Genomic DNA, 27119 nt, shown 5'->3' with positions numbered 1-27119 from the left:
ACAGGCTTTTCCTGTGCATATAGACTTCTGGAGCTTTGCTGGTGTTGGATAAGCACCTTATCCTCCAGTGTGGCTGTGTGTGTAGGGAGAACAATTTGTCTGAGGATTTCTATTGAGTCCAAAGGGAGTGTCACTGTAATATTATCACACTGGCATTAGGGCAAGAGCAACATCCGAGGGAGCATAGGATTCCATTTAAGCTCTGCTCTAATTCCACTTGTTTTCACCCTTGTTCTGGTTTTGTCCCAGCAGTATTGGGTTTATTCAGAGATCTGCCATGTTGGCATAACATTTTGTTCCGTTATGGGGAAAGGGATGTAGTAGTCATCAGTGTAACTCAAGGAGAGGATTGCACCATTAGTATTTTATACATTCCCGGTTGTATAACAATTTCATGAAAGCTATACATCTGCATGCTCTGCTCAGGTTGTGCCCATGATTGATATTTCTGAAGATAATTTTTAAATTCCCTGAACAGCAGAGGTAAACAGCACATTTTAATATATTCTACTGCCAGTGGTCTTGTAGAGATTTTCATAGGAAAAATATGACTGCCTTTCATAGGTTGCTGGAGTATTACTTCTTTCTACTATTTATTTATTTTAAAAAGAACAAAATACTATTTCTGCAAATTACTCAGAGTTCAAACATTCTGCAGATACTGGCCCCAGTCCTAAGCTAAAATACAGTAGTCATGAACTCTTGTGTTTTTGAGTATCTGAAGAGTGATTCAAGTGTTCCCAAGTTTGATCCTGGCTGATATGCAGGACTAAATATCTCAAAGTCGTAAATATCTACCTCTGATATCACGTCCAAATTAGGACTCTTGGAACTCACCATGTTCATTCTCATCTTGGACATTACATCAAAAGCACAAGAAATTTTTTACTTCAAGAGTTGGCAACCCTAATAGAGGTGCATTTCTATCTCCATGGACACTCCGTCTGAACTATATAGAGTGCAGCAGGAGGAATGAAAGCCTGGAGAAGTGGGGAGAAAGGTTAATGAGCATCTGATCCACTTCTCTTGCATGTGGCTATGTATTATATTTGTGTTTAGTGCTCCATTGTCTCATAATTGTGTTTAATGGTCTCTTTTATGGATTGTATTGATCCTTCAGTAGCCTGCATTGCCTGAATCTGAGTAGTATCTTTAAATTGTCTAAATAAGTGGATGGGGGGTCCTCTCTTCTTAGACTCTGGAAGTAACACTTGAAAAGAAATTCACATGCAGGTGCATGTGAATTTAGATGCAGATCATTCTTTTTAAATGTAATATTAGTGCTCTGCCAAAAAAAATCTCCTCCATTTTTTTTGGGAGGGGGGGCATTCTCATTCAATTTGATAAAAGAGAAAATGCTTTTGAAAAGAAATTCAATGGTGAAGAAAAATTCAGAGAAATTCTCATGGATTGGGTTTGTGTTTCTTGTGCTTACTTTGCTTTAGAGGTGCCTGAGGAGTGTGCACTAGTGTTCTTTCTTTCATTGTGCAATAGGGCTTTTTCAGTTCAGGAAGTGCAGGCAGCCTGGGAAGCTGCAGAGCAATAGAGTCATGTGTAATAGAAAGAACACACACACAGAGAGCATCATCAGCCTTCTAGCACTGATTAAAACACCACCGAAGAAATTCAAAATAAATTATAAAACTCTCTTAGAATATGGAATAAAAATGGAATCTTCTTTCATGGGAAAGGAAAACTTCCCCCAAATTGGAAAACTCATGTTGGCACAGTATTAGCTCCACCTCTACCCCGGAGCTACTGCATTGTGGAGGATGCAAATGGGGGCTAGGCTACCCATACATGTGATGCTGTTGCCACTTGCAGTAGCAGAGCAAAAAAGGCAAAACACCTAGGAGGAAAAAAGAAAATGTGCTGCAACCTCTGCCAAGAGTGAGTCCTACCTGTGAGAAATTATTGGAGAATTTCTTCTCTCCTAGGAGAAATTTGGTAAAATTGTCGCCCCAATTTCTCTGCCCACAAAATAGATTAGAGACTTTTTAGAGATTCTTTGTGCATAGCTCTGCATAATATGATTAGAATATCTGCTTGCACTCCTTTGCCACTTAGAACATAGAACTCCTGAAGCCACTCTCAAAAACACTTTGGATGTCATTTTCTGCCCAGAGAAAGCCACAGGGTACGAGCAACCTGAGGTCAAATAACGATGGGATCACCAAGTTTAGGCATTCACTTTTCCATGTGGAAAGCGGAATAGGTATTCTTTCAATATCTGACAGAAAACAACATTTGAACTAGCCTTCATTTGGCTTATTCTCCAGGTGATTTCAATCTATGTTTACACTATCCTTGTCTTAAATATGGAGAGCCAGTGTGGTGCAGTGGCTAAAGTGTTGGACCGGGAGTTGGGAGATCGGCCATGGAAACCCACTGGGTGACTTTGAGCCAGTCGCAGACTCTCAGCCCAGCCTACCTCACAGGGTTGTTGTTGTGAGGATAAAATGGACAGGAGGAGGATTATATGCACCGACTTGGGTTCCTGGGAGGAAAAAAGGTGGGATATATATGCAAAAATAAATAAATATATCATGATGGTGCTGCCTAAGAATGTTTATGACAATCCAGTTAGTTGCTAACTACTGTAGCAGGTTCTAACTTTATTTGCACTGGTATGTCTACAGGGTGGCAACTCCAATTCCCATTAGCCCCAGGCAGCATGGGCAATGGTCAGGGGTGATGGGAGTTGTAGTCCAGTAACATCTGGAGGACCACAGGTTCCCCACTCCTCATTTACACTCATCCAAACTTTAAAGACATTTGGGGAAATCTTGAGTATCTAAAGCTGTCTTCCAGAATCTGGTGGCTTCCAGGTGTTTTGAACAACTCCCATCAGCCTCAGCTAACATGGGCAATGCTTGGGGTGATGGGTATTGAAATCCAACACATGTGCAGGGCACCAGGTTGGGCATGTTTATTATTCTTTTCCAGTGTTTTCACCAATCTAAAATACAGGCTAGAGCATAAGTGCAACTCAGCATCTGAAAGCATTGAACAAATACCTTGCCTAGTCTAATTAAGAATAAATACGTAATACCTATCGGCATCTTTACTTTCTTGAAGTTGTTGAAACTTACAGATAATGGCCTTGCACCTATTTTTATTTCCCTAAGCATATTAAACTTCATCTTCTTTCTTTGATCAGCAGTTACAGTGCCAGATGCCACAGTGGGGTATATCTCTTTCCAAAAGCAGCATCTGGTTGTTTGGCAGTTTGCCCAGTTCCTTTTGGCAGATCTGGCATTTTCAGAGGACCTGTCATATGCGTTGCTGTGTTCTGACAGAGTTTCCCTAGGAGGCTGTCCTCCGCCTCCTTCCCTCCGCCTTGATAAACCTAACAAGTAATTCTAGGCCCAAAGTCTCATAAGAGTTCTCTAATTATACCTTTTCCTATCCCAGAAGAATCCCTCAGAGTAGATGTTGACTAATTAGTTTAAAGTTTACATTTTGTCAAAAGGGGCCCAGCTTGAAGTATTGGCAAATCAGCTGAAAAATGTTTAAAGGCATGGCATTCAGGCTTTCAGTTTTGGGAAAGACCCAAACCGAACTAGACTAGCATAACACTATACTTAATCAGACACAAAGAGTAAGGACTGAACAGACTCTTTCTCTTCACAGAAGATATGTATAGAGGCAAATGAATTTCTCTGAGATAGTATGTAATGAAACACGATTTCAGTTGGTCCCATATGTTACAACCAGGCTATTGACTGGGGGCAGTTATACAGAATCTCTGAGTCCTTTGTTTAGGGTGACCATATGAAAAGGAGGACAGGGCTCCTGTAACTTTAACAGTTGTATTGAAAAGGAAATTTCAGCAAGTGCCATTTGTATATATGGGGAACCTGGTGAAATTTCCTCTTCATCACAACAGTTAAAGCTGCAGGTGCCCTGCCCTCTTTTAAACCTGTTCACTACTATAGCTCCTGCACCTTTAACTTGTGATGAAGCCGGAATTACATCAGGTTCTCCATATATACAAATGATACTTGCTGAAATTCCCTTTTCAATACAACTATTAAAGATACAGGAGCCCGGTCCTCCTTTTCATATGGTCACCCTACCTTTGTTTCAACCACTTCAATGGCTATTGGCCTGTTTCTGGACACAATTAAAAATGTTGATTATGACCTATAAGCCCAACACGACTTGGGACTGGAAAGAACACATTCACTCACATGAGCCTCCCTGAGTTTTAAGATCCCCAGGAAAAGCTTTTTGCTCTTTCCAGCCACCAACAGAAGTACACTTGGTGAGAATATGAGATAGGGCCTTCTCAGTGGGTGTTCCAACGCCCTGGAACTCCCTGCCAAGGGAGGCTAGTCTAGCTCCATCTTTGATGTCTCACCAGGCAGATATATTTTCATTCAGACAGGCTTTTAGCTGACTTGTTTAATGAAGTGGTTTTAGATTGTGACTGCAGTTTATTGCTTTTTTCTTGATGTGCTTTCAATTGAACTGCTCTTATATTTTCATTATACATCAATTTCATCTTTTTTATTGTTGTTAGTTGCCTTGAGCACTCTTTGTAGTGGAAAGACAGGATGCATACTAATTAATAAAAACTCTATGCATGTATAGATGAGGCACAGGTTACGCATGCATTAAAAACACTGTGAAAAGACATTCAAATTCAGAAGAAGTATCAGAGATTTAAGTAGCATTTAAAGCTAATAGCAAGGATGCCTCAGCTCTATTATACACACAGACCTCCCATGATAAGGTTAGGAGGATACTCATTTACAATTAGGGTGATGTGTGCATGGAGCTTTTCCTGACATAAAATGTGACAGCTCATGCTTAAGCAGATTTCTGTATGCCTATCAGAGCTCCACAGAATTCAATCTGCACAACATGGGACAAATATTAAATTGGCCTCTCTTAGACCAAGTGCCATTTGGCTCAAGCCTTCCCAGAATGACCACTTTCAGCACCAATTCAATCTACTTGCCTCTGAGAGAGAAAGAAATGTGAAACAGTGTGACATCTTCGATCAGCTGAACTGGAACCAATTATAATTTGGCTCCTCCTATCCCAGAATTGCTTCCATGAGTACATGAAAGGGAGAGGTGAGTCACTGAGGCTCTCCCCATCCGTCTGGCTGGGTGGGACCAACTTCCCGTTGGTTCCTTCCCTCCCCAAACTGCCTCCATGCCATGCCTTCTGATCAGTATGTGACATTATGTGCTGAATTACCTTCTGTTCCTTTTCCCTTCCCAACCCTTTTGCATCACATCTGTTAAACTGTAAGCCATAATGGCAGGTGTTGGGGGGTTTCTATGACATGGGGAGGAGGTGATCCTCCAGATGCTGTTGGACTGCAACTCCCATCAGTCCTAGCCAGCACTGGCAGTTGTGAAGGAAGATGGGAGTTGTAGTCAAACATATGGGGAACTACATATTCCCAATCCCTGGTGACTTGTTTAGGAATATTTTAAGCAAGAATGATGTGCCCGTAAACGTATGTTTCAACTTTCCACTGCAACATGTTTGGTATGAAAATTCATAATAAAAATTAAAAATCTATAAATAAAAAAATGAAATGGGAACTAAAGTATTTGCCATGGAAGATATCTGTAATGTTCTTTTCATATGTGATCAACATGTTGCAAAGAACGGAAGCATTAATTCAGTTGTGCATCTGCTTTTCACTATACAGTATGCAGAAAAAGACACTCTGCATTTATAGCCTAGCAAGCTTTAGATCCCAATGTACAATTTTAGAACATATCACAAAGAATTTACTTTTCATTGAAAAAAAGTAAAACAATATTAAATTAAATTTAAAAAGGGAGTTTTGAAATTTAATGTATGCAACAGCAAGTAGCTCATCATGGAGAAGACAGTCACTTTTCAAAGCAACTGAGAACAACAACTAAGCATTATTTTTAAAAAGGCAGAAGGAGAGCAGAATCAGATCTGCTTTCAGTTTTAATATGGACTTTTCACATTGAAAGCACAACTTTGTCGAGCTGTGCTAGTCAACTTAGCATTATCACAAGCCAATATTGCCAAGAATGGCAAGAGAAAAGATATCAGTAGCTCCAAATCTTGGGCGGTAAAAGCTATATAAAACATGAAAGCACATTATAATATCTATACCACGTTCACTCTATAATTATCTTAAACAACTACACTTTAGATGTCAAGGGGGCATTACAGCCACACAATTCAAATAAGTTTCAGTGTTATAGGCTTTCTCCTATTGTAACAGATTAATTTATAAACCTAGATAATTAACCCAGCTGCAAAGTTTGCTGGAGGGTGGTGGGAATGTAACAGGCTCATGTTAAATGAAGCATTCTTATTGTTTGTTTCCCAAAGAGGAGGGGCAGTGTCATTATTTGGCTGAAGTGCCTAGCCGAAAATGAAAGGCTACATCCAGAGGACTAGACTGTTAACAGGGTGACGTGGTTCACATGACACAACAGCCCACTGTCAGTTAATTCACCCCTGGAGGCTGTTGTGTCATGATGGGAACCTAAGGGCACAATTTTTGGACGGTGCTCACAGGCACCTGGCCTGCCAGGGCTTCTGCTGTTATATAAACACAGGTGGCAGGAATTGTTTGAGAGTTAGACAACCCTCAAATAATTTATGTCTTGTTTTAGGGTCTTATCCTCAAACAATCCCTATCACCTGGGTTTGCAAAACACAACAAGCCAGGCACTATGTCAAAATGGCATCCACAGGCATCTGACATGACATGATAAGCCCCTGTGAGTAAATTAACCTTTGTCAGGCTGTCCTTTTGTGTGAATTACATAATCATCTCATGCATCACAAGTTGGATTCTAAACATTTGCCATATGTTTCTAATTTAACTGCACTAAACTTGCAGGTAATAATAATAACAATAACAACAACAACTTGGCAAAGCCCGTCATGTCCGCCTAGAAAAACCACCACGAGCGAGAAAGAGATGATGATGATGATGATGATATATTTATTTCTTATCTGCCTCTCCCTCTGGATTGAGGCGGAGAACAATATTAAATACAATAATACAATATAAATCAAATGCATAAAACTGAATAAAAGAGCATATAAAACCAATACAATATTAAAATATCTATCAGAACGTCTTAAAATTCTTAGGTTTAAAATTCATCTGGGTAGACCTGCTGGAAAAGATTAGTCTTTATGGCTGTCTTAAACTCAAAGAGAGTGTTAAGTTGATGACTCTCTCCTAGCAGGCCATTCTACAGTCTGTGGGCAGCAGAAAGTAAGACCCTAGATTATGTTAACATTTATTTTTTGATGTACATTTCAAACTAAAATGAGGTTTTGTTCAGAAACTGAATATTTTGTTGCAATTTTACATATCTTCTCACTTCTTAATCCTGTACAGGGTTTCTTTTCCTTTCATTCAACACATTTTCCTGCTGCACATACTAGCTATACCTTCAACTATAACTGAATATAGAACCAAGAAGAGTAGGAATATACCCCTTGTGTCAACTCAGTCATTCTTGCACTTTTCACTAATGTTGAGTTCTAACTTAAAATACCTCTGCAAGGTTCCAGGAAGTCTCTTGTGAACAGCTTTCCCTGGGGATGGAGGTGTAATGAATACAGTTTGCATTTTAATGCAAACCTATCTAATTTCACTTATTATTATTATTATTATTATTATTATTATTATTATTATTTATATAGCACCATTTTTGAACCAATACGTGAAACAAAACACAATTATCCTTCAAAATTCAGACTTCTCTGAAATTTGCAACTGAGTTTCACCCCATGGCTGTTCCACCCCATGGCTATTAAGCTGGGGTTGCCACAGGGCTCTAGTCTATCCCCCATGCTGTTCAACATCTATATGAACTGGGAGGGGCCATTAGGGGCTTTGGGTATGGGTGGCATCAGTTTGCTGATGATACTCAGCTCTATTTCTCCTTGACGTTGGGGTGGTGAAGGTGCTGAACCAATGCCTGGAGGCTGTAATGGGCTGGATGAGGGCTAATAAACTGAAGATGAATCCTGATAAGACAGAGCTCTGTGGATTGGTGGTTCCCAAGTCCAAGAATTGGGTAAACAACCTGTTCTGGATGGGGTTGCACTGCAGGTGTGTAGCTTGGGAGTACTCCTAGATCCATCCTTGTTACTGGAGGTGCACATGGACACCGTGGCCCGGAGTATTTGGGGTCAGCTTCAGCTGATTTGCCAGCTATGGCTGATTTGCCAGCTACGGCCTTTCCTGGACAGGGGCAACCTAGCCACAGTAGTCCATGTGCTGGTAACTTCCCGATTAGCCTACTGCAAAGCACTCTACGTGGGGCTGCCCTTGAAGATGATTCAGAAATTGCAACTGGTGCAAAATGCAGCAGCTAGACTGGTCACCGGAACATCTTATAAAGATCATATAACAACGGACTTAAAAGATTTGCATCGGTTGCCTATATTTTTCTGATTGGTGTATGCAATGACATTCAAGGTGTAGGCAATGACATTCAAAGGCATAAACAGCTTGGGACCTCGGTACTTGAGGGAGTGCCTCTCCCTATATATGCCTGCCCAAGATTTGAGATCTGTTGGAGGAGCCCTCCTTTGTGTCCCAGTTTTAAAACTGCATTTCTTAAAATAAATCCCAGGAATCTATTTGTGAATCTGAAGATATTCTCCAAATGCACATTCTTTTATAGATATACCTACTTTTTTTAGTCATTTGATGTGTACATGCATGTAATCCGCATATTAAAAAATATGAAAAGTTTGTGCTGCAGCTGATATTAACCATTACATGTTATAATACTGCTATAGCAAAGAACCTGGGAGTTACCGATGCTGTTCAAAGCTTACCTGTATCATTCACTCTTAGAAGCTAGATATTCCTCTAACAACTCAAAGCAGTGTTGAACAGTTTTCAGAAGCACAAAATGTATAAAAATGAGTTGGTTATGTACCCTCTTACTAGATTTACTAGTAAGAGAATTGGACAACCCTCAGTGGTTCAGCACAAACATAACTGTGCTTTAGATTTCAGGGATGTCTTGTGGACTTGTACACTTCCCAGGCTCCAGCTCTCTGCATGCCAATGTTTGCTCCAGTGGGGGTTTAGAATTATATCTACACTGGCGCTTACTATGATTAAGATTAAATTCCTCAAAACCACAGATAAACCACAGTTAATCTTGGGTAGCCTTAACCATAGCAAAAAGGAGAGAGCCCATGGCATGTGTGCATACTATTAATGATGCAATGTAACAAAATAACTTGGTTCATTTTGTTTAAATAAAATGAAGCTAATTCAGGATTGATGTCGCATCAAGGCAAATGAAAATCAGGAGAGGAAATCTGCCACTTTGTATCCAGTGTCACACCAAAAACTGTGCGAACTATTTTCATCTATCAGGGCCCTGTTATATTTAGAATTTAAATTAGAGTCATCAGCATCAATATTTTACAACTTCATCAGCACAGGCTTACAACCAACTGGAACCAGCGACATAATCATTGTCCTCATCAATACTCACTGCATCTTGACAGCTGAGAACTTCCAGGATGCTGTTGAGTAATTCGACACAATACTTCTTCTCTTGGAGCAGCATCTGTGTCTCTTCCCTTGGACCCAGTAATTCCTTCAGTTCTTTGGTAATGACAGGGAGCAGCACGTCTCTGCATTCTGAAAGTAATAATTGGCTACTTAAAAGAAGAATCAAAGCCACAAATACTTTCACATTTCCATTTTATAAAAAGTATATAATGCAACTCTCCCTGCTACTGCTACCCCTTATTCCATCCTGTTTCAATTTAGAGAATCTCAGCTTCCATTCCCTAGCATCTTACCAATGTAATTGTGAAGAAAGGCATTTGTTCAGTAAAATTAATTTGCTAAATAACTAAATTTTATTTCATTTACTACATTTCTCTACTGCCCAGTAGCCAAAGTTCTCTGGGTGGTTTACAAAGTTTAAAAGCCATAAAATGCAAAAATTGTAACATAATTAAAAAACCATTTACATACAATGTATAGACACAAACACACACACTTTTCAACTATCAACAATAAAAAATCCCAAGACTTGTTAAAAACTCTTAACATACGGTGTCAAATTCCTGACAGTAGAAGCAGGTCTTAACTCAGTTCCAAAAAGTTGACAGTGTTAGTGCCAGGCAGGCTTCACTGGAGAGATTGTTCCATTGTCAGGATGGCCACCATTGGGAAGGCCTTCTTCCTTGCTGCCACCCTCCGAGCCTCTCTCAGAGGAAGCACTTGGAAGAGGACCTCAAATAATGATCACAGTAAACACGGGTAGGTTCATATTGAGAGAGCCGCTATGTTAGGTATTGTAGCCATGAGCCATCTCATGCATTGTAGGTCAAAACCAGCACTATGAACCAGGATCGAAAATGTGCAGGCAGCCACTGCAAGCAGGCCAGGATCAGTGTTATATGTTCAGACCTTCTGATCCCTGTTATCCATCTGGCTTCTGCATTTTGCACTGCTGAAGCTTCTGAACCATTTTCAAAGACAGACCCATGTACAGCGCACTGTAGAATCTAACTTAGAGTTTTCCACAGCATAAACTACTGAAGCCAGGTTATCCCTGTCTAAGGAGCAATTTTGGTGAACCACCCAGAGAGCTTCGGCTATTGGGTGGTATAAAAATGTAATAACTAACTAACTAAATAAATAAATATCACCCAGGCATCACCCTCTGGAGCTGACCATCTAAGTAGGAGTGAAACCATTGCAATGCAGTACATCCCACTCCCAACTCAGACAATTATCCCAGAAAGATACTATGGTTGATGCTATTAAAACCTGCTGAGATATCAAGGAGAATCAACAAGGTCACATTCCCCTCGTCTCTCTACTGACATATGTCAGCATAGGGGTGACCAAGGCTGGTTCCTTCTCAAAACCTAGACTGAATCCTCACTGAAATGGATCCAGATAATTGGTCTCATCCATGGGCATCTGGAGCTAATTGGCAACCACCCACTCAAGGGCTCAGAAAAAGAGCATTTGCCACCAGACACTAAATGGAAAACTAAATGGATCAGTACAACCAGAGATATGTCGGTATACCATCGGAAGATAGGACCCCCAGGTTGGAAGATGGTCAAAATGCTACTGGGGAGGAACAGAGGATAAGTTCAACTAGCCCCAGACGTGATGACGCAGCTAGCTCAAAGCCGAAAGGACGGCTAGCGGCCGACGGTGCTGGTGGTGAACAACGAATCCGATGTTCTAAAGGTCAACACACCATAGGAACCTGGAATGTAAGATCTATGAGGCAGGGCAAATTGGACGTGGTTATTGGCGAGATGTCAAGATTAAATATAGATATACTGGGTGTCAGCGAACTGAAATGGACTGGAATGGGCCACTTCACATCAGATCAGCACCAGATCTACTACTGTGGACAAGAGGATCACAGAAGAAACGGAGTAGCCTTCATAATTAATAATAAAGTGGATAAAGCAGCTTGGATACAATCCAAAAAACGATAGAATGATCTCAATTCGAATTCAGGGTAAGCCATTTAACATCACAGTGATCCAAATATATGCCCCAACCACAGATGCTGAAGAAGCAGAAGTAGATCAGTTCTATGAGGATCTGCAGCACCTACTGGATAATACACCAAAAAGAGATGTTATTTTCATTACAGGAGACTGGAACGCTAAGGTGGGCAGTCAAATGACATCTGGAATTACAGGTAAGCATGGTCTAGGAGAACAAAATGAAGTGGGACATAGGCTGATAGAATTCTGCCAGGACAACTCACTGTGCATAACAAACACTCTCTTCCAACAACGAAAAAGACGGCTTTATACATGGACTTCACCAGATGGCCGACACCGAAATCAGATTGACTACATCCTTTGCAGCCAAAGGTGGCGGACATCTATACAGACAGTAAAAACAAGACCTGGAGCTGACTGTAGTTCAGATCACGAACTTCTTATTGCACAATTTAGAATCAAACTAAAGGAAGGGAAGACCCACAGATCAGTTAGATATGAGCTCACTAATATTCCTAATGAATATGCAGTGGAAGTGAAGAACAGATTTAAGGGACTAGATTTAGTAGACAGGGTCCCAGAAGAACTATGGACAGAAGTTCGCAACATTGTCCAAGAGGTGGCAACAAAAAAGATCCCAAAGAAAAAGAAAACCAAGAAGGCAAGATGGCTGTCTGCTGAGACACTGGAAGTAGCCCAAGAAAGAAGGAAAGCAAAAGGCAACAGTGATAGGGGGAGATATGCCCAATTAAATGCAAAATTCCAGAGGTTAGCCAGAAGAGATAAGGAATTATTTTTAAACAAGCAATGTGCGGAAGTGGAAGAAGACAATAGAATAGGAAGGACAAGAGACCTCTTCCAGAAAATTAGAAACATTGGAGGTAAATTCCAGGCAAAAATGGGTATGATCAAAAACAAAGATGGCAAGGACCTAACAGAAACAGAAGAGATCAAGAAAAGATGGCAAGAATATACGGAAGATCTGTATAGGAAGGATAATAATATCAGGGATAGCTTAGATGGTGTGGTCAGTGAGTTAGAGCCAGACATCCTGAAGAGTGAGGTTGAATGGGCCTTAAGAAGCATTGCTAATAACAAGGCAGCAGGAGACGACGGTATCCCAGCTGAACTGTTTAAAATATTGCAAGATGATGCTGTCAAGGTGATGCATGCCATATGCCAGCAAATCTGGAAAACACAAGAATGGCCATCAGACTGGAAAAAGCAACTTATATCCCCATACCAAAAAAGGGAAACACTAAAGAATGTTCCAACTATCGTACAGTGGCACTTATTTCACATGCCAGCAAGGTAATGCTCAAGATCCTGCAAGGTAGACTCCAGCAATTCATGGAGCGAGAATTGCCAGATGTACAAGCTGGGTTTAGAAAAGGCAGAGGAACTAGAGACCAAATTGCCAATATCCGCTGGATAATGGAGAAAGCCAGGGAGTTCCAGAAAAACATCTATTTCTGTTTTATCGACTATTCTAAAGCCTTTGACTGTGTGGATCATAACAAACTGTGGCAAGTTCTTGGTGGTATGGGGATACCAAGTCATCTTGTCTGCCTCATGAGGAATCTGTATAACGAACAAGTAGCAACGGTAAGAACAGACCACGGAACAACGGACTGGTTTAAGATTGGGAAAGGAGTACGGCAGGGTTGTATACTCTCACCTTATCTATTTAACTTGTATGCAGAACACATCATGCGACGTGCTGGGCTTGACGAATCCAAGGCTGGAGTTAAAATTGCAGGAAGAAACACTAACAACCTCAGATATGCAGATGACACCACTTTGATGGCTGAAAGCGAGGAGGAGCTGAGGAGCCTTATGACAAAGGTGAAAGAAGAAAGTGCAAAAGCCGGGTTGCAGTTAAACCTCAAAAAAACCAAGATTATGGCAACTAGCTTGATTGATAACTGGCAAATAGAGGGAGAAAACGTGGAGGCAGTGACAGACTTTGTATTTCTGGGCGCAAAGATTACTGCAGACGCTGACTGCAGCCAGGAAATCAGAAGACGTTTACTTCTTGGGAGGAGAGCAATGACAAATCTTGATAAAATAGTTAAGAGCAGAGACACCACACTGACAACAAAGGTCCACATAGTTAAGTCAATGGTATTCCCCGTAGTAACCTATGGCTGCGAGAGCTGGACCATAAGGAAGGCTGAGCGAAGAAAGATAGAAGCTTTTGAACTGTGGTGTTGGAAGAAAATTCTGAGAGTGCCGTGGACTGCAAGAAGATCAAACCAGTCCATACTCCAGGAAATAAAGCCAGACTGCTCACTTGAGGGAATGGTATTAAAGGCAAAACTGAAGTACTTTGGCCACATAATGAGAAGACAGGATACCCTGGAGAAGAGGCTGATGCTAGGGAAAGTGGAAGGCAAAAGGAAGAGGGGCCGACCAAGGGCAAGATGGATGGATGATAATTCTGGAGGTGACAGACTTGACCTTGGGGAAGCTGGGGGTGGCGACAGCCGACAGAAAGCTCTGGCGTGGGCTGGTCCATGAAGTCACGAAGAGTCGGAAACGACTGAACGAATAAACAACAACAACACCAGACACCAGTTCTGAGATTTTCTGGGTCCAGGAGTCCTCTCACCACAGCCTCTTTCAGGAAAACTGGGACCACTCCCTCTCACAAGGAGGCATTGATCACCTCCCTAACCTAGCCAGCTGTTCCTTCCCTGCCAGTTCTAGTAAGCGAGAGAGGTAAGGCCCAGTAGGGAAGGGGTTGCATGAATCTGTCCAAGCACTTTGTCAACATCCTTGAGCTGTACCAGCTGTACCAAGAAAACTGGACAAGGTTGTGCTCTGAATACTTTTCCTGATTCACTCATAACACTAGAGTCTAAATCCCAGCAGATGCAAGCAATTTCATCTTTGACGTGCCTAGCAAATATATCAGAGTGGGTCTGTGTCCTTAGGGTCGTCATGAAATAAACCCTAAAAATCTCTCCTGGGTGGCACATAGAGGATTCAATAGGGGCAGCAAGATATTGTTTCTTTGCCACCCTCACTGCCCTGAATATATCTAAATAATAAGAGCAATATTGCACCTCCTCCTCCTCACCAATACCTGGCTGACTGACTGAATCAATCTGAACAGAGTATTTGTATACTTTGCAGGTAATAAATGCCTTCCTTCAAAGCTAACTTCCTAAAATTCTATTTTCTACTAAAACTGCCTTACGATGAAAATGAGACCGAAGCTACGAAGGCAGCAAAATAGACATAAAACATGAGGCTTACGTGCATTTTACAATAAAGCAAATAAATTGAATGGCAGGGGCAATTAAGCAGAAGAGCCATTTGGCAAGGAATTACTACGTCTAAACTAAGCTATGTTCTGCCGTCATTTACTTCCAAGATGCTTCATGGATAATCTCTTGAACAACAGCAATGGCTATTTGTCATATTGTGTGCGCAATAAGCATACTATTACAGATTCTGGGAAAGAAGGAGAGAAATGAAAAGCAGTTACTCAGCATCTAAGCCAGGGACCCAACTGTTCCAAAACATGAAAACCATTATCCAGAGGACCTTCTCTTCTGCCGCTCCCAGACTGTGGAATGGCCTGCTGGAAGAGATTTGCCAACTTAACAGTCTTTCTGGATTTTAAAAAAGCTATAATGACTGATCTCTTCCGGCAGGCCTACCCAGTCAAATTTTAAGATGTTTGGCTGTTATTTTAATAACATATTAGTTTTATATGTTCTTAATCAGTTTTATGGATTTTTGTATTCAATGTTGTTCCCCACCTCGATCCAGAGGGAGAGGTGGGTAAGAAATAAATAGATGATGATAATAAGCCTGCTAACCCTTTTGCAGTAAATGGTTAGTGTGTGTGTTTAGACTGTGGTTATGTAGCCACCATGGTTAGGAATGGTTCACATGACACACTAAGTCATGGTTAACACGACACGCTGAGCCATAATGTTTAGCTCAAAAACCTTGGCTTAGCATGTCATCTGAACAGGGCCAATCTGTTGGCCCAAACTCAGAGTGGGGCAGGTATCTGCCACCCTTCTCTTACCGAAATGTTCCTCCCTGCATCCCAATAAATGCCACCTTCACCATCAGAAAGAAAAATACATTTCCCATCAGAAGCTTATTTTGCAGTAGGAAAGGAATATGTTAGATGGGGAATAGTGAATGGTGTGAAAGGGCTTGATGACAAAATAATGGCATTAGAGGAAAAGAGAAGTCTTTCCTCTCAAACATATTAAATAACAAATTGTGGTTTCCAATTTTTGTTACCATGACCCAACTTCTACACAGGTGAGCAATTCCCCAATTAAAAGGGGCTTATGATAGACTACACAGCACTTCCAATGTGTGTTGGGATACTCTGGTAGGATTCCTACAGTTTTATTATGCACATTATTATTTACACTAAGCTATAATTTTCCTATGAACATATTCCTTCAAGCCTCTCTTGCTTCCTTATGTGGGGATTTTCCCAATTCGATCTTACACATATTATTGAGATGGAAAGAGGAGCCAGGCAGAAAGTGAGCTCATTGGCGGGAGGAATAAAGCAAGGTAGGCAGGATGATAAGTGGGAGAATGGCCTGGCATGGGATTTAGAACTAGACTGATGAAAGTCAGAAGTCAGTCAAAATGGTGGGAATTGAGAAGAACCTTTGGGACTTGGTGGGGGGAGAAGAAGGCACAAGAGGGCTGGATCCAGAGAAGTATGAGTGCCATTCCTGTTATCAAGGGTGGTTGTTCTGCCCCCACTGCTCTTGAGGGTTGGGGGACATACCAAAAACTGCTCTTGGGGGTTGGAGGACATACCAAACTGGTATAAAATGGGGTACAAGCCTACACCAGAAGGGAGTTATGGCAGAATCTGGAAATAAAGTTGGGCTAATGCTATTCCCAGGTCCAGAATGAGCTGTAGCTGTTCTTAAACTTTGGAATGTTTCCTTTCTGTTCACAAATCCCAGCCACTGACATTAATAATTGAGGTATACTTAGCAAGCACAATTTACTACATAACCTGAAGCCTTACTTTTTGTACAAATTTTAATTTTAAATACACTTTAGCTTGACATCCCTAGTGTATAGCTTCAGCTTGTTTGGATGAACTGAAATACCTATGGAAAATTATTATTTATGATTTATTTTTTGAATGTATTACCTAGTTATACCCCAAGACCGCAAAATGTATGAAAATAACATTTACAGTCCCGAGTCTCAACATCTCCGGGGAAGAATGTATTTGTGCCATGAGTTAGGTGCATTTCTTCTATGACCCAATAAATAAGAGTTCCTTGGCAGTTGTCCAAATTCTCAATTGTTGTTTTTAAAGCTTGTTTTTCATGCTTGTAACTCTTTCTTAAAGGACAGTAAGAGAAGATGAATTGAGTGCAATTAGGCAGCCAGGGCATTATATGCTTGTATCATTATGGAACTGAAAAAGTTATTGAGTGAAGAGAAGGGCTGAAACAGCAGATGTAACTTAATATACACAGGACAAAGAAAAATGCCTATACAAAATGATGGGGAATTGGCCAGGCAATAGAACAGCATTGAAAACACCCATAAGATGCATGTGCAGCCACATGAGAGCTGCACATGACAGGAGGGAGCTTTGTCTGTCAACCAACTCAGACATTACTTTATATAGAAGCTACATTTTACTTCAATTTCTACTGTAGAGTAGTTGCAGGGGGCTCAGTACAGATCTTAAAAGCTTCCATGCTTCCATTCTGAACCAGAACCTACTCTAGAGTAAAAATGGGAAAGACATAGCTGCTAAGTACGGATTTAAAGTAAGGTCTGTTTCAGCTGTGTTATACTACCCTAACATAGAATATTGTGAAGACCTCCTGATACTTTCCATAGATATCTGGCTCACGTTCATTTTACTAAAACAAAAGTTTGCATTTTCTCTGACTGTCTTTCTGAATGGAACAAAAGAGCAGGAACAATCACAACAGATTTATTTTTTCCCACCACGTTCTAGATACAAATAGTTTTAGCATCTGTTTCTTGCAGGCTTTAAAAATCTCCTTTTAAAGGATGGCAAAACAGCACAGCACACACATATATATTAGAAAACAGTAATTTGTTCTTGTCACTGTTTATAATATATAATCATGAGTTTGAGTGTTCTGCATATGAGAAAATTAGACGATGCAGTAACTGCAACAAAGTAGGGGAAATATGCTAACTATGCAAGATTGGATGCCTGTTATTTATGAAATATTGCAAAGCAATTCCTATACATTTTCCATTAATCATGTGTTTGAATTAACTAATATTCAATTTACAATGTTAATTTTTGCTATTAAAATAATAAAATCATTCTTTTTCTAGCCTTTAATTTAGCTATACAGACATTTTATTATTGGAAATAGAAGTTTATATAGCTATTCATCTTCATTCCACTTCAGATTTCTTTAATAATAGCAGGCATAATTGAATCGTAATTTCACTTCCCACCCCCGATAAGCTTGTGATAACTAATATTGAAACTGATTTCACCTATCGTGGTGGGAAACTGTTTTGAATATGTAGTTGCTTGTCTAATAGGTTGTGCATAAATTTGAGTCCTATGGTCTATACTGACATTCACCTCTCATAAGTTCCATTTATTTATTTTTCATTTAAATCTTATGTTACGAAGCATGCTACTACAAAAGCCAAAACACAAGGAGGACCACAGCTGCAATCCAAAGAACCTGTTTAAGTGGAATAATACATGAAGTCAAAGCAGCTTTTGCAGTTTTCACCATTGCAGCTCCCTCAGGCAAAAACTACATTGCAGTGAAGGAAACTCCAAGCAGGATCCAAAGAACCATTCAACTATTTTTGTATCTAAGGCCATTTCTACACCTGCCTTTTTTCCCAGGATCATCCCGGGATCGTCCCAGTGCATCCAAATGACACACAGGGAATCCTGGGAGCAGGCAGGGACAATCCCTCCATTTTCCTGGGATGATCCTTAGGTGTAGAAAGGGCCTATGGGAGCCTGAGACATGGTTTTCTCAAGCAACAGCCACTAATCCTATATGGTATATTGCTTTTGAAACTGAGGAAGGCGTCAAAAAACAATTTGCAATATGGCCCAGGGGTCAACTTTTAAAGAAAAAAAACAAGGAGCAAAAAAAGAGCACTTGGGAGGGCTTTCTGAATCTCCACATTCAGCTGACAGACCAACTAGTTCCCTTCTACTGGTTCTAACAAATATTCTCTAATATTGGTTCTTTAGAGGTGGCATTACTGTCAGAATATATTCTAATTAATTATTATTATTATTATTATTATTATTAATAATAATAATAATAATAACAACAACAACAGTCACTGGCATCACATCATAAAACTATACAGAAAACCTTCAGAAACGGGGCCTACCAAAACACATCCACATCAACATCCAGAAAGCAGTCATACTTATAACATGCTCAATAGTCAGGAAATTCCTGAATCAGTAAAAGACAGCGTGACTTGGCAATGCCCGTCATGTCCGTCTAGAAAAACCGCCAGAAGTAAGAAAAGAGAAATAATAACACTCTAATAATAATTAGCACAGCAATATTCTGTCACACTAGGTTCAGACCAAGGGCTAATACACGCAAAAGAGCTGCCATGTGAAGGCTGGTATAGTTTTCGTGTTTATGCTCTTCCTTAAAGCATTCATGGCATCCTATATTATCGTCATAACTTCATGAGGAAAGTTAGGCTGAAAGAAGATGACTTATACCAGGCCACCCAATGAACTTCAAGGTTGAGCGAGGAGCTGAACTGAGGTCTCCCTTCTCCAAGTCCCAGGTGTACCCATTATCTTTACATTGCTGCTATTTATCAGTACATGTTAATGTTCCATGTGGCGGCTGCCTCCTTGCAGCCAGCTGTTTGTGTGCAGCCGATGGAGCTATTTTTTCTATACTATCACTAAAGGATCTTCCAGAGAGGTGTGTAGTGATAGAAAAAAATCACCCTCTTCATGTGGAGAACTATGTTACAAAATGGAGACAGCGACTACAGAAAATAATTTAAAGCAGGGGTAGGCAATGTGGTGCCTGTGGGCACCAATATGAGCCGGACACCTTTCTTGGCACCCACCAAGATGCCGCAACCCTTCTGGTTGTTGTTGTTTATAAATAAATAAACACATTTCCTTACCAGCAGTTGTGATCTCTGGGCTACATAAGACATTCTTAATGAAGATGGTTAATAGCTGCAGGGTAAAAAATGGTGGGGGTTGAGGAATCCTGAAAAAGACTGAATGTAGTTTTCCGTATGCTTCCAGTGAGGGAAAGAAGCAATATGTGGCTGTATGCATGTATGTATTGAGAGTTTGCATACTTTGAGATAGGTTTCTGTTGGCATTGACAACTGTGGGTTCAAAGGAGTTATTAAGCATGTTGGGGCTCAGACCCACCTGGGCACTGGTTACTTCTTCTTTGAGACTGGCCAGGCCTTCCATGACAGCTATTTTGTTGTGGAACCATGACCATTTTCCAAATCACCAAATGTTCCTACAAAAACACTGCCTGCCCCAATTTAAAATCACATAAAATCACATAAATCTCATGTGCATCAGCCCTAAATAAATGCATGGGAAAAAAACTCAATATGCTACAGAAAGTTGTTAAGACAAGATTGCAATGACTTTTGCTGTCAGATTTCTTTGAACAGGACTTTTACAGTGGGTTGCCTTCAGGCAAAACATGGTGAGAGACTTGGAATTGGCAAAGAGGTATTAATATTCAGATATTTGGGTGATGTATTATATGTCCATGGGAGCTCATTGTTATGCTACACTGCTATGCAGTTTTGACACCAATGGAGGCCTCCCCCACCCACCCACCACAGGTGGGGATTTTGGGGGAAATGTTCTAGAGAAGGTTTAATTCTCTCCTCCTGGAATGTGGTGATCCAATCTGAATTAGGGCCACCCATGCCTATGCTGTAGTTTGGCACTCTGTCTCACTCTATAACATGTAGCTTAGGTTGGAGAAACATGACTTTTTGAGGTTCTATATACTAAGAACATTTTGAGATAATACCTGATGTCTCCATCTCTGGAGACCTGATGTTTAGCAATGGACATTGGCTATCTGTTGGAGTGTTTAAACCATCTACCTATGTCAGGCTCAACCTGTATATTACAAATATACTCAAATATGACAAAATGCCATATACTCATTGCACTTCTGGAACTTCTCACTGCTCGGAGAGCAAAGCAATATCTTCTTCTCAGGATTGAACCCAGGGAGCCTAGAAGCAGGCATCCAGATCTGAATGACCCCACCGCCATTCCCATCTCTGCAGGCTGCTTTCATGATCAAACCAGCAACCTCCTGAAGTTACTTGAAAATAAAATTTAAAAGTTGGGAGATCCAGTGAACGACCTCCCACTTCACACGTGTTTTGACAATAAGAAAGCAGCAACAACAATTGCAGTTTGAGTAAAGACCAGTTTTCTAGGCCAAAACAAAGTATGCAGCCCAAGGGATTTTAGGATTGAGAAGCAAACAGCATCTAAGGCTATTGCAATATATAAACCTCCAGTTGCAATGTGTCTCTAATGAAGATTTCTAACATGCACTCTCTTTTTATTAAACAATAAAGGATGCATCTTTGTATAATTCTATAAAATTGATTTTCTATATGAAGAATGCATTAGATGCCTATTCTATTGCATACCATTTTCACAAAAGATCTTCTATATGTTTAGGTTCTTGCTGTAATTCAAGTGGCAGATTTTAAAACAAATTATTTTTCGGATAAACTGTAAACTGTACAGAAATATTTACTGCTTGAGGTTTGTTTATGTGTGAGAGAGTGTACAGTGACAGTCCAATTCACTATTCTGTAAACTGTAGTTATGGAAATACCAGTGTGTAACATATTTTAACATAATTATTAACTTTCACAAAAGACATGAACTCTTGTTTGCATTTAAGATTTTTAAGGCAGCAAGAATTTTTGTCCTTAGCTGAATGATATCTTAAAAACTGATGTACGAGCCCGAAGCTAAATGTTATATAACCAAATTATTCAGCTCTTGTTACTACTGGAATTTGGTCTTCAGTTTTAGTATTAAATGAAAATATGACGTAAGCTTACCAGGAGCAAACACATGTGTCAGAATTAGGGATGGATGAATCTGTCAATTTCAGTTTCTCTCAGTTCCTCATTTTTACAGTTTTAAATTCAGATCATGCCAACTTTGAGATTTTTTTAAAAAAGTTTGCATGAAAATTCATAAGCATTTTCTTCTAATACTTGCATTTTTGCCTTATTTACATGTGTATGCAAACCATTCTCCTAATACAGTACATTTTAATATTATGTACCCTAATATACACGTTTTCTATGCATTTTTGAGAACTTTGTTGTAAAACTCAGAGACGTGTGACTTCTGAAGGATAATTGAGTTCCAGTTGCATAGTAGTTCAAAAGTGCAAAATTAGGTGAGTTAAAATGCAAATTGAACCAATTTCTCCTCTATCCCAGTCAGAACTGGGTTGCCAACCAAATCACTGCAAAGCACAGCATGGTGATAATATAAAGCATAGAAGGCGCAGGTAGGAAGAGAGTGATAAACCCTTTCTCCTACTTATTCTTTCCCCTTACAATGTTCTCTCACCAGCTATTTTTTCTCTAAATAGGATCTTTAAGAACAGAAGTAACACCCAATTGGGAAAGAACAGACATCTGTAGAAGGGTTCTCCTATGCTCCCTGGAACACAGCCCCTTTTACACAGTTGGGAATTCAGATAAAGCAGGATTCCCAGCCATGTGGAAGTTTCTAGTTCACAAGGAAACCAGAGTAGAACCCTATGCAGACCCCACCCAACATGGGAAAGTCAGGGACATTGGGAGTATACAGCCTCATCCCAATTGGGCATGTTAGGGCACCCTATTTGGCTAGGGCTCCTGTATCTTTAACAGTTGCATAGAAAAAGGAATTTCAGCAGGTGTAATTTGTATGCATGCAGCACCTGGTGAAAATCCCTCTTCATCACAACTGTTAAAGGTGCAGGAGCCCTGTCCTCTTGACCAGATGCAAAAGAGGGCAGGGCTCCTGCAGCTTTAACTGTTGAGATGAAGAGGGTGCCAGGGAAATTCCTAGAGACCGAAGAAACAGATTCCAGGCAAGTCCCGACACAAAGGCTTTTATTCAGAATACTACACGTGTAGGAGAAAGGCAGCCTCTAGCAGGCTGAAGGCCGGACTCTCTGACTATCACCCATGCACAGCAAACTTTTATTAGTTCACACTGCTTTGATGAACTCATCTTTTCTCCCCCCTCCCTTCCTTGATTGATTACAAGTCTCATAAATGTTCCCAAACTGAAACTATTCTACAATAAACAATGCCTTCTCTATTACAGCTATAACTGGTGCAAGTGTAACTTTTTGTTCTTGATAAGCGACCCAAGGGCAGCGGAAAGTACCAGAGCCTGCTCTTGATAGCACCATAAATTGTCCTGTCAGGGGTCCTGAGGTGCTTGGATGAGGGAAGGACGTGCCTTCCTGTCTATGTGATATGCAGCTGGGGTCTGGAATGTAAGATCCTTGGAGATGTACTCCAAGGAAAGAGCAACAAATGGCCGGAGGGGGGAGGAATGAGGGATCAGGATGTAGGTAGGAGGTCAGGACAGGGCTGAATGTGATTCTTCTGGTTTGTCTCAATTTTATTGTTCTGAGAATATGTGGCAGGGCATCAGTGTGTCTTTGGGGTGTTTGTGCACATTCACTTGAAAGGCCGGAATCTGTGGGGTTCTCAGATTTCTCTGTCAAGGGAATTTTATCAGGAGTTGCATGCATACAAATGACACCTGCTGAAATTCCCTTCTCCACACAGGAGCACTGTCCTCCTTTCCCTGTGGGCACCCTATATTAGGCATGATGCCTCAACAGTGCAGAAGTTTGTATCCAATATCAACTTGCGGTCTGCTGTTTCAGCTTTCCTCTTTCAAATACTGTCATATATAAGGTAGATTGTATAAGAAGCTCTCTATACTCCACATAGCATTCAAATCACAAGAACATTTGCCGCTTCAGTATGAGATTTCTAACCATCATCTTGCTTAGACCAGCAGATTTCATCTGTATAAAATGCAATTTCACAAGGGCTTCTTGTCGTGTACAACTAATGTTGACAAATACATCTCTTTCAGGGATTTTTTCAGGTGTAGATTTTTTTAAATGGAAGCTATGGAAAACTCTTGAAATTATTTCATGTCTCTTTTCGACAATTTATGTGAAATAATAGGCTCACTTCCAAAAATCCAAATTTCATCATTACTCACTTGTGTGTATGGGCAAACTTGCCCTCAAAGCAAAATAAAAGTGAAGTGTTCTGTAGTTACGCAAAGGAAAATGTCAATGCTGAAGAAAAGCGTAGCTCTTATAAGGACCAAACTACACATGAAGTTTAAAACATGCAAATAGCATCATCAGGGGAGTGGAAAGATATTATCAAGGCAGGGATAACTTAATCTTTTCATTCCCTTCTGTGCTCCTGAGGATAATTCCTCTTTTTCTTAAACTGCTATTTGCATTGGGAAGAAATGCATATGCTTCACCCAAAATGGAGGAAAGGGTTGCATTTTGGTTCCCCGCCTGTTGCAATCCTATAATCTGCCCACTAACCCCTTCCTTGGCCTCATTTAGTGGATGTAATTGCCTTTTGAAAAATCTGCACATTAAGTTCAAAGACATCATATCTAGATTGCCTTCCTCTCTTTCACAAAGGGCCAAACTATAGTTTGTCATTGGAAGTGATATTTAGACTTATCTAAGCTTCTGGAAAATTTAGATCTGGCAAACAGCATGGGGGAAAGGATTAAACATCCTTCCCTGCTCTCAATGCTCATCTGGTCAAAATCAGAGTTCCCCACAAGTGCTTTAAATTAAAAAGAAAAAAAATGTTGGAAGGACAGATCAAACATTGGATCTAATTTGGCCCTTTCACAAGGCATTCACCTCAGGTCCCCATGTACAATATCAGGATAATAACACTGACTTCATGTCCAGGGTTATTATAAGGATTGCAAGATAAGGTATAGGAAGCATCTTGAACATTAAAAATATTATGTAATGCTAGCGTGTACACACACACACACACACACACACACTTCAAATTTAAACATTTTCTAGTCCTTTTCACCATTATTATATTCAAAGTGACATTCCACATAAATTTCAGCTCTGCTGATCTTCAAATGGCATCATCAGTAAATGATTTAAAGCACAGTCCTATGGATGTCCATGCCCAAATGGCGGAGGGCTCCATTAAGATCTTTGGGAAATGCTTATACAAACTAGTCAGCTGCTACCGTGCCAAAATGCTCAGCAAACTTATCAAATTCCCAGAAAATTTACACTCCACTTTTCCACACACACCCCTCAAAAAAAAATTATGATAAAACATTGCTAACTGTTGAAACGTGGCTAAGGATTCTTTCTGGAATAATTCCACTAGATCTAAAGCATAATTACAATAATTCAGATGAAGAATGTGGAGGCTGAAGGCAAGCAGAATTTTTAAAAAGGGAGGTCAAAACTAAAAGCTTTTCCCAACTTATTTTGCAGATTTCAGCTGAGCAAGACCTTGGAGCTGAAACTATAAAATTGTAACAAGTTGCTGCCTGGATGGTGGTAGCCTTTGGGCTGCATTCATGCAGAAGACTACCTTTTTGATTTTTGTGACGCTCTGAGGAAAACCAGAGTCAACTAGAACGTTGTCTACTGTCTACCAGCTCGCAATAGGCTAGTTGCTCAGCAACCATTTCTCATAAATTATTTTTGAATAATGATGTGTTTATATTGAGCTGCATTAAGTAATTATTCAGGTGTTTCTTTTTTGCTTTATTGATATTGTGTTTTTCAATAGGACTATATTGTTATTTTAGCAGAACATTATTTATATGTTGTTGTTTAATGCCTTGATATTGTTGCAAGCCTATTTGAGCTCAACTTTGTTGCTGGAACAGCAGCATGCAAATATTAACATTAACCAAATCAAAGAAATTGTAAGGATTTAGTGCTGGCTTGTGGTTATATCTCTGCTGGATTTTAGAATTTGAGGGGGAATACAGTGGGTGATATGTAGAACTTTTTCTTTGCAAGCATTTTGACTTATTTAGCTTTAAAAAAACACATGCACAAAGAACGCCCTTAAATTAAAGCTATATTGAATTTTTAAGTAGTACTGTCATCAACATCCCATATAAAGTTACATAGTTCCATCCAACGAGTGTTTTATTGCACACTTGTTACTAGGCACTCACGGAGTTTGCTCAGGTCCCTCACATGACATCGTCTGCCTCTTGTGCATCTTCCGTCCCTTCTGGCCTTCCTTGCGCGACAAAAAAACTCTCCACAAAGTCCAATGTATTTTTAAACACGGAATTGCTGCTCTCTCCTGCTGGTGCAGGAGAAGCAGTGCCATTAGAACAGCAGACTCAATGGGCCTCGTGCTCCTTGTGTACTTCCTCTTTTGAAAGAGGAAGTAACTGAGGAACTAAAACACGGGCGGAGAAGTGATGGTAGGGAGTGTGTTTGCTCCCGGTGTGATGTTGCTCACAATCTACTAGATCCACAAGGCAACTAGGTATCTATGTCTGAGTCACCTATATCCCTGAAAACACTTTGCAGGCACAGGAATCATATGGGCAAGAAGTGGGGGAGATAATCTGTGATGGAAGAACTGCTAATTCCCTGCTCATGCTGGCCAGGATAGAAGGAAATAATGAGTGGTTTTTAATCTCTCCTCTCCCCCCCCCCTCCTGCTTTCCCCCTCTTTTTTATTTTATTTTAATCCTTCTTGTTGATTCTAATGGGACAGAAATCTCTAATTCCAGCTGCAGGGTTGTTGTGGTTTCCTCCTAATTCTGGGGGCATGTCCAGAGAAAGAAGAATTCCACCAATCTGCTCCTGTGATGAACCTGCCTTTCCTCCTGCCTTCTAGAAATGTTTCTAAACAAAGACCATGCCCAAACATGACCAGTACTCTAGAGACACCAAAAGTCTGCATTACTCCACATGTGAGGCTTCTGACTTCCTTATGACAAAGCCTTATCTCAAATAGATACAAGCCAGAATCACTGGGAGGACACGTGATCAGGACATTGATTGGTCAGTTTGAAACTCCCTCTTTAGAAGCTGCCCAGCCTCCATAGAAATACTTTTCATTGTGAAGTCTCCCTTTGTCTTTGAGCAGCTGGCAGAGTCAAGGAAAGACTACATTATGCTGCAGAGTCTGAGGTGGATTCATTCTTCCCCAACCTACAAATTGCTTGGTGAGATCAGTAAGTTTTAGTTAGCTAATACTGTGTTTTGTTTTGTTTTAAAAGCAACTGACCATTTCTGAACTTCTGCTTGTTTTTGTTTTTTAATTACTCAATACTCAGTTGGAAACCAGAATTGACTTTACTTCTTTTGCTTGGCCTGAGTGTTGACTTGGCACTTGGCAAAGGAATTTAAAGGAAGCCCTATCCATTTCCTGAAGTATAAAACCCTTGATTCACCCATGTGGGTGGTAGAAGCCTATCTCTCAAAGATACAAGGAAAGCTGACTGCTGTTTGTCATAGGCCATTGCTAGATGAGGGTTTAGCCCGGGCTGATACCCGGGCTCACCCCTG

At 40.4% G+C, this 27119-nt stretch overlaps 1 protein-coding gene across 1 annotated transcript in view; it reads right to left on the bottom strand.

The window, feature by feature from the left end:
• Window positions 1–27119, bottom strand: part of DOCK2 (dedicator of cytokinesis 2) — a 317141-nt gene that overhangs the window by 209704 nt on the left and 80318 nt on the right. The window contains exon 26 of the mRNA XM_063120569.1: window positions 9495–9643. Coding sequence (XP_062976639.1) covers window positions 9495–9643 — 149 coding nt within the window. The remainder of the gene's footprint in view (window positions 1–9494; window positions 9644–27119) is intronic.

This window comes from Elgaria multicarinata, chromosome 3 (genome assembly GCF_023053635.1).
Source record: "Elgaria multicarinata webbii isolate HBS135686 ecotype San Diego chromosome 3, rElgMul1.1.pri, whole genome shotgun sequence".
Lineage (NCBI taxonomy): Eukaryota > Metazoa > Chordata > Lepidosauria > Squamata > Anguidae > Elgaria > Elgaria multicarinata.
Note: the sequence above shows the minus strand (reverse complement) of the source record. Positions and strands in the feature narration are given on the sequence as shown.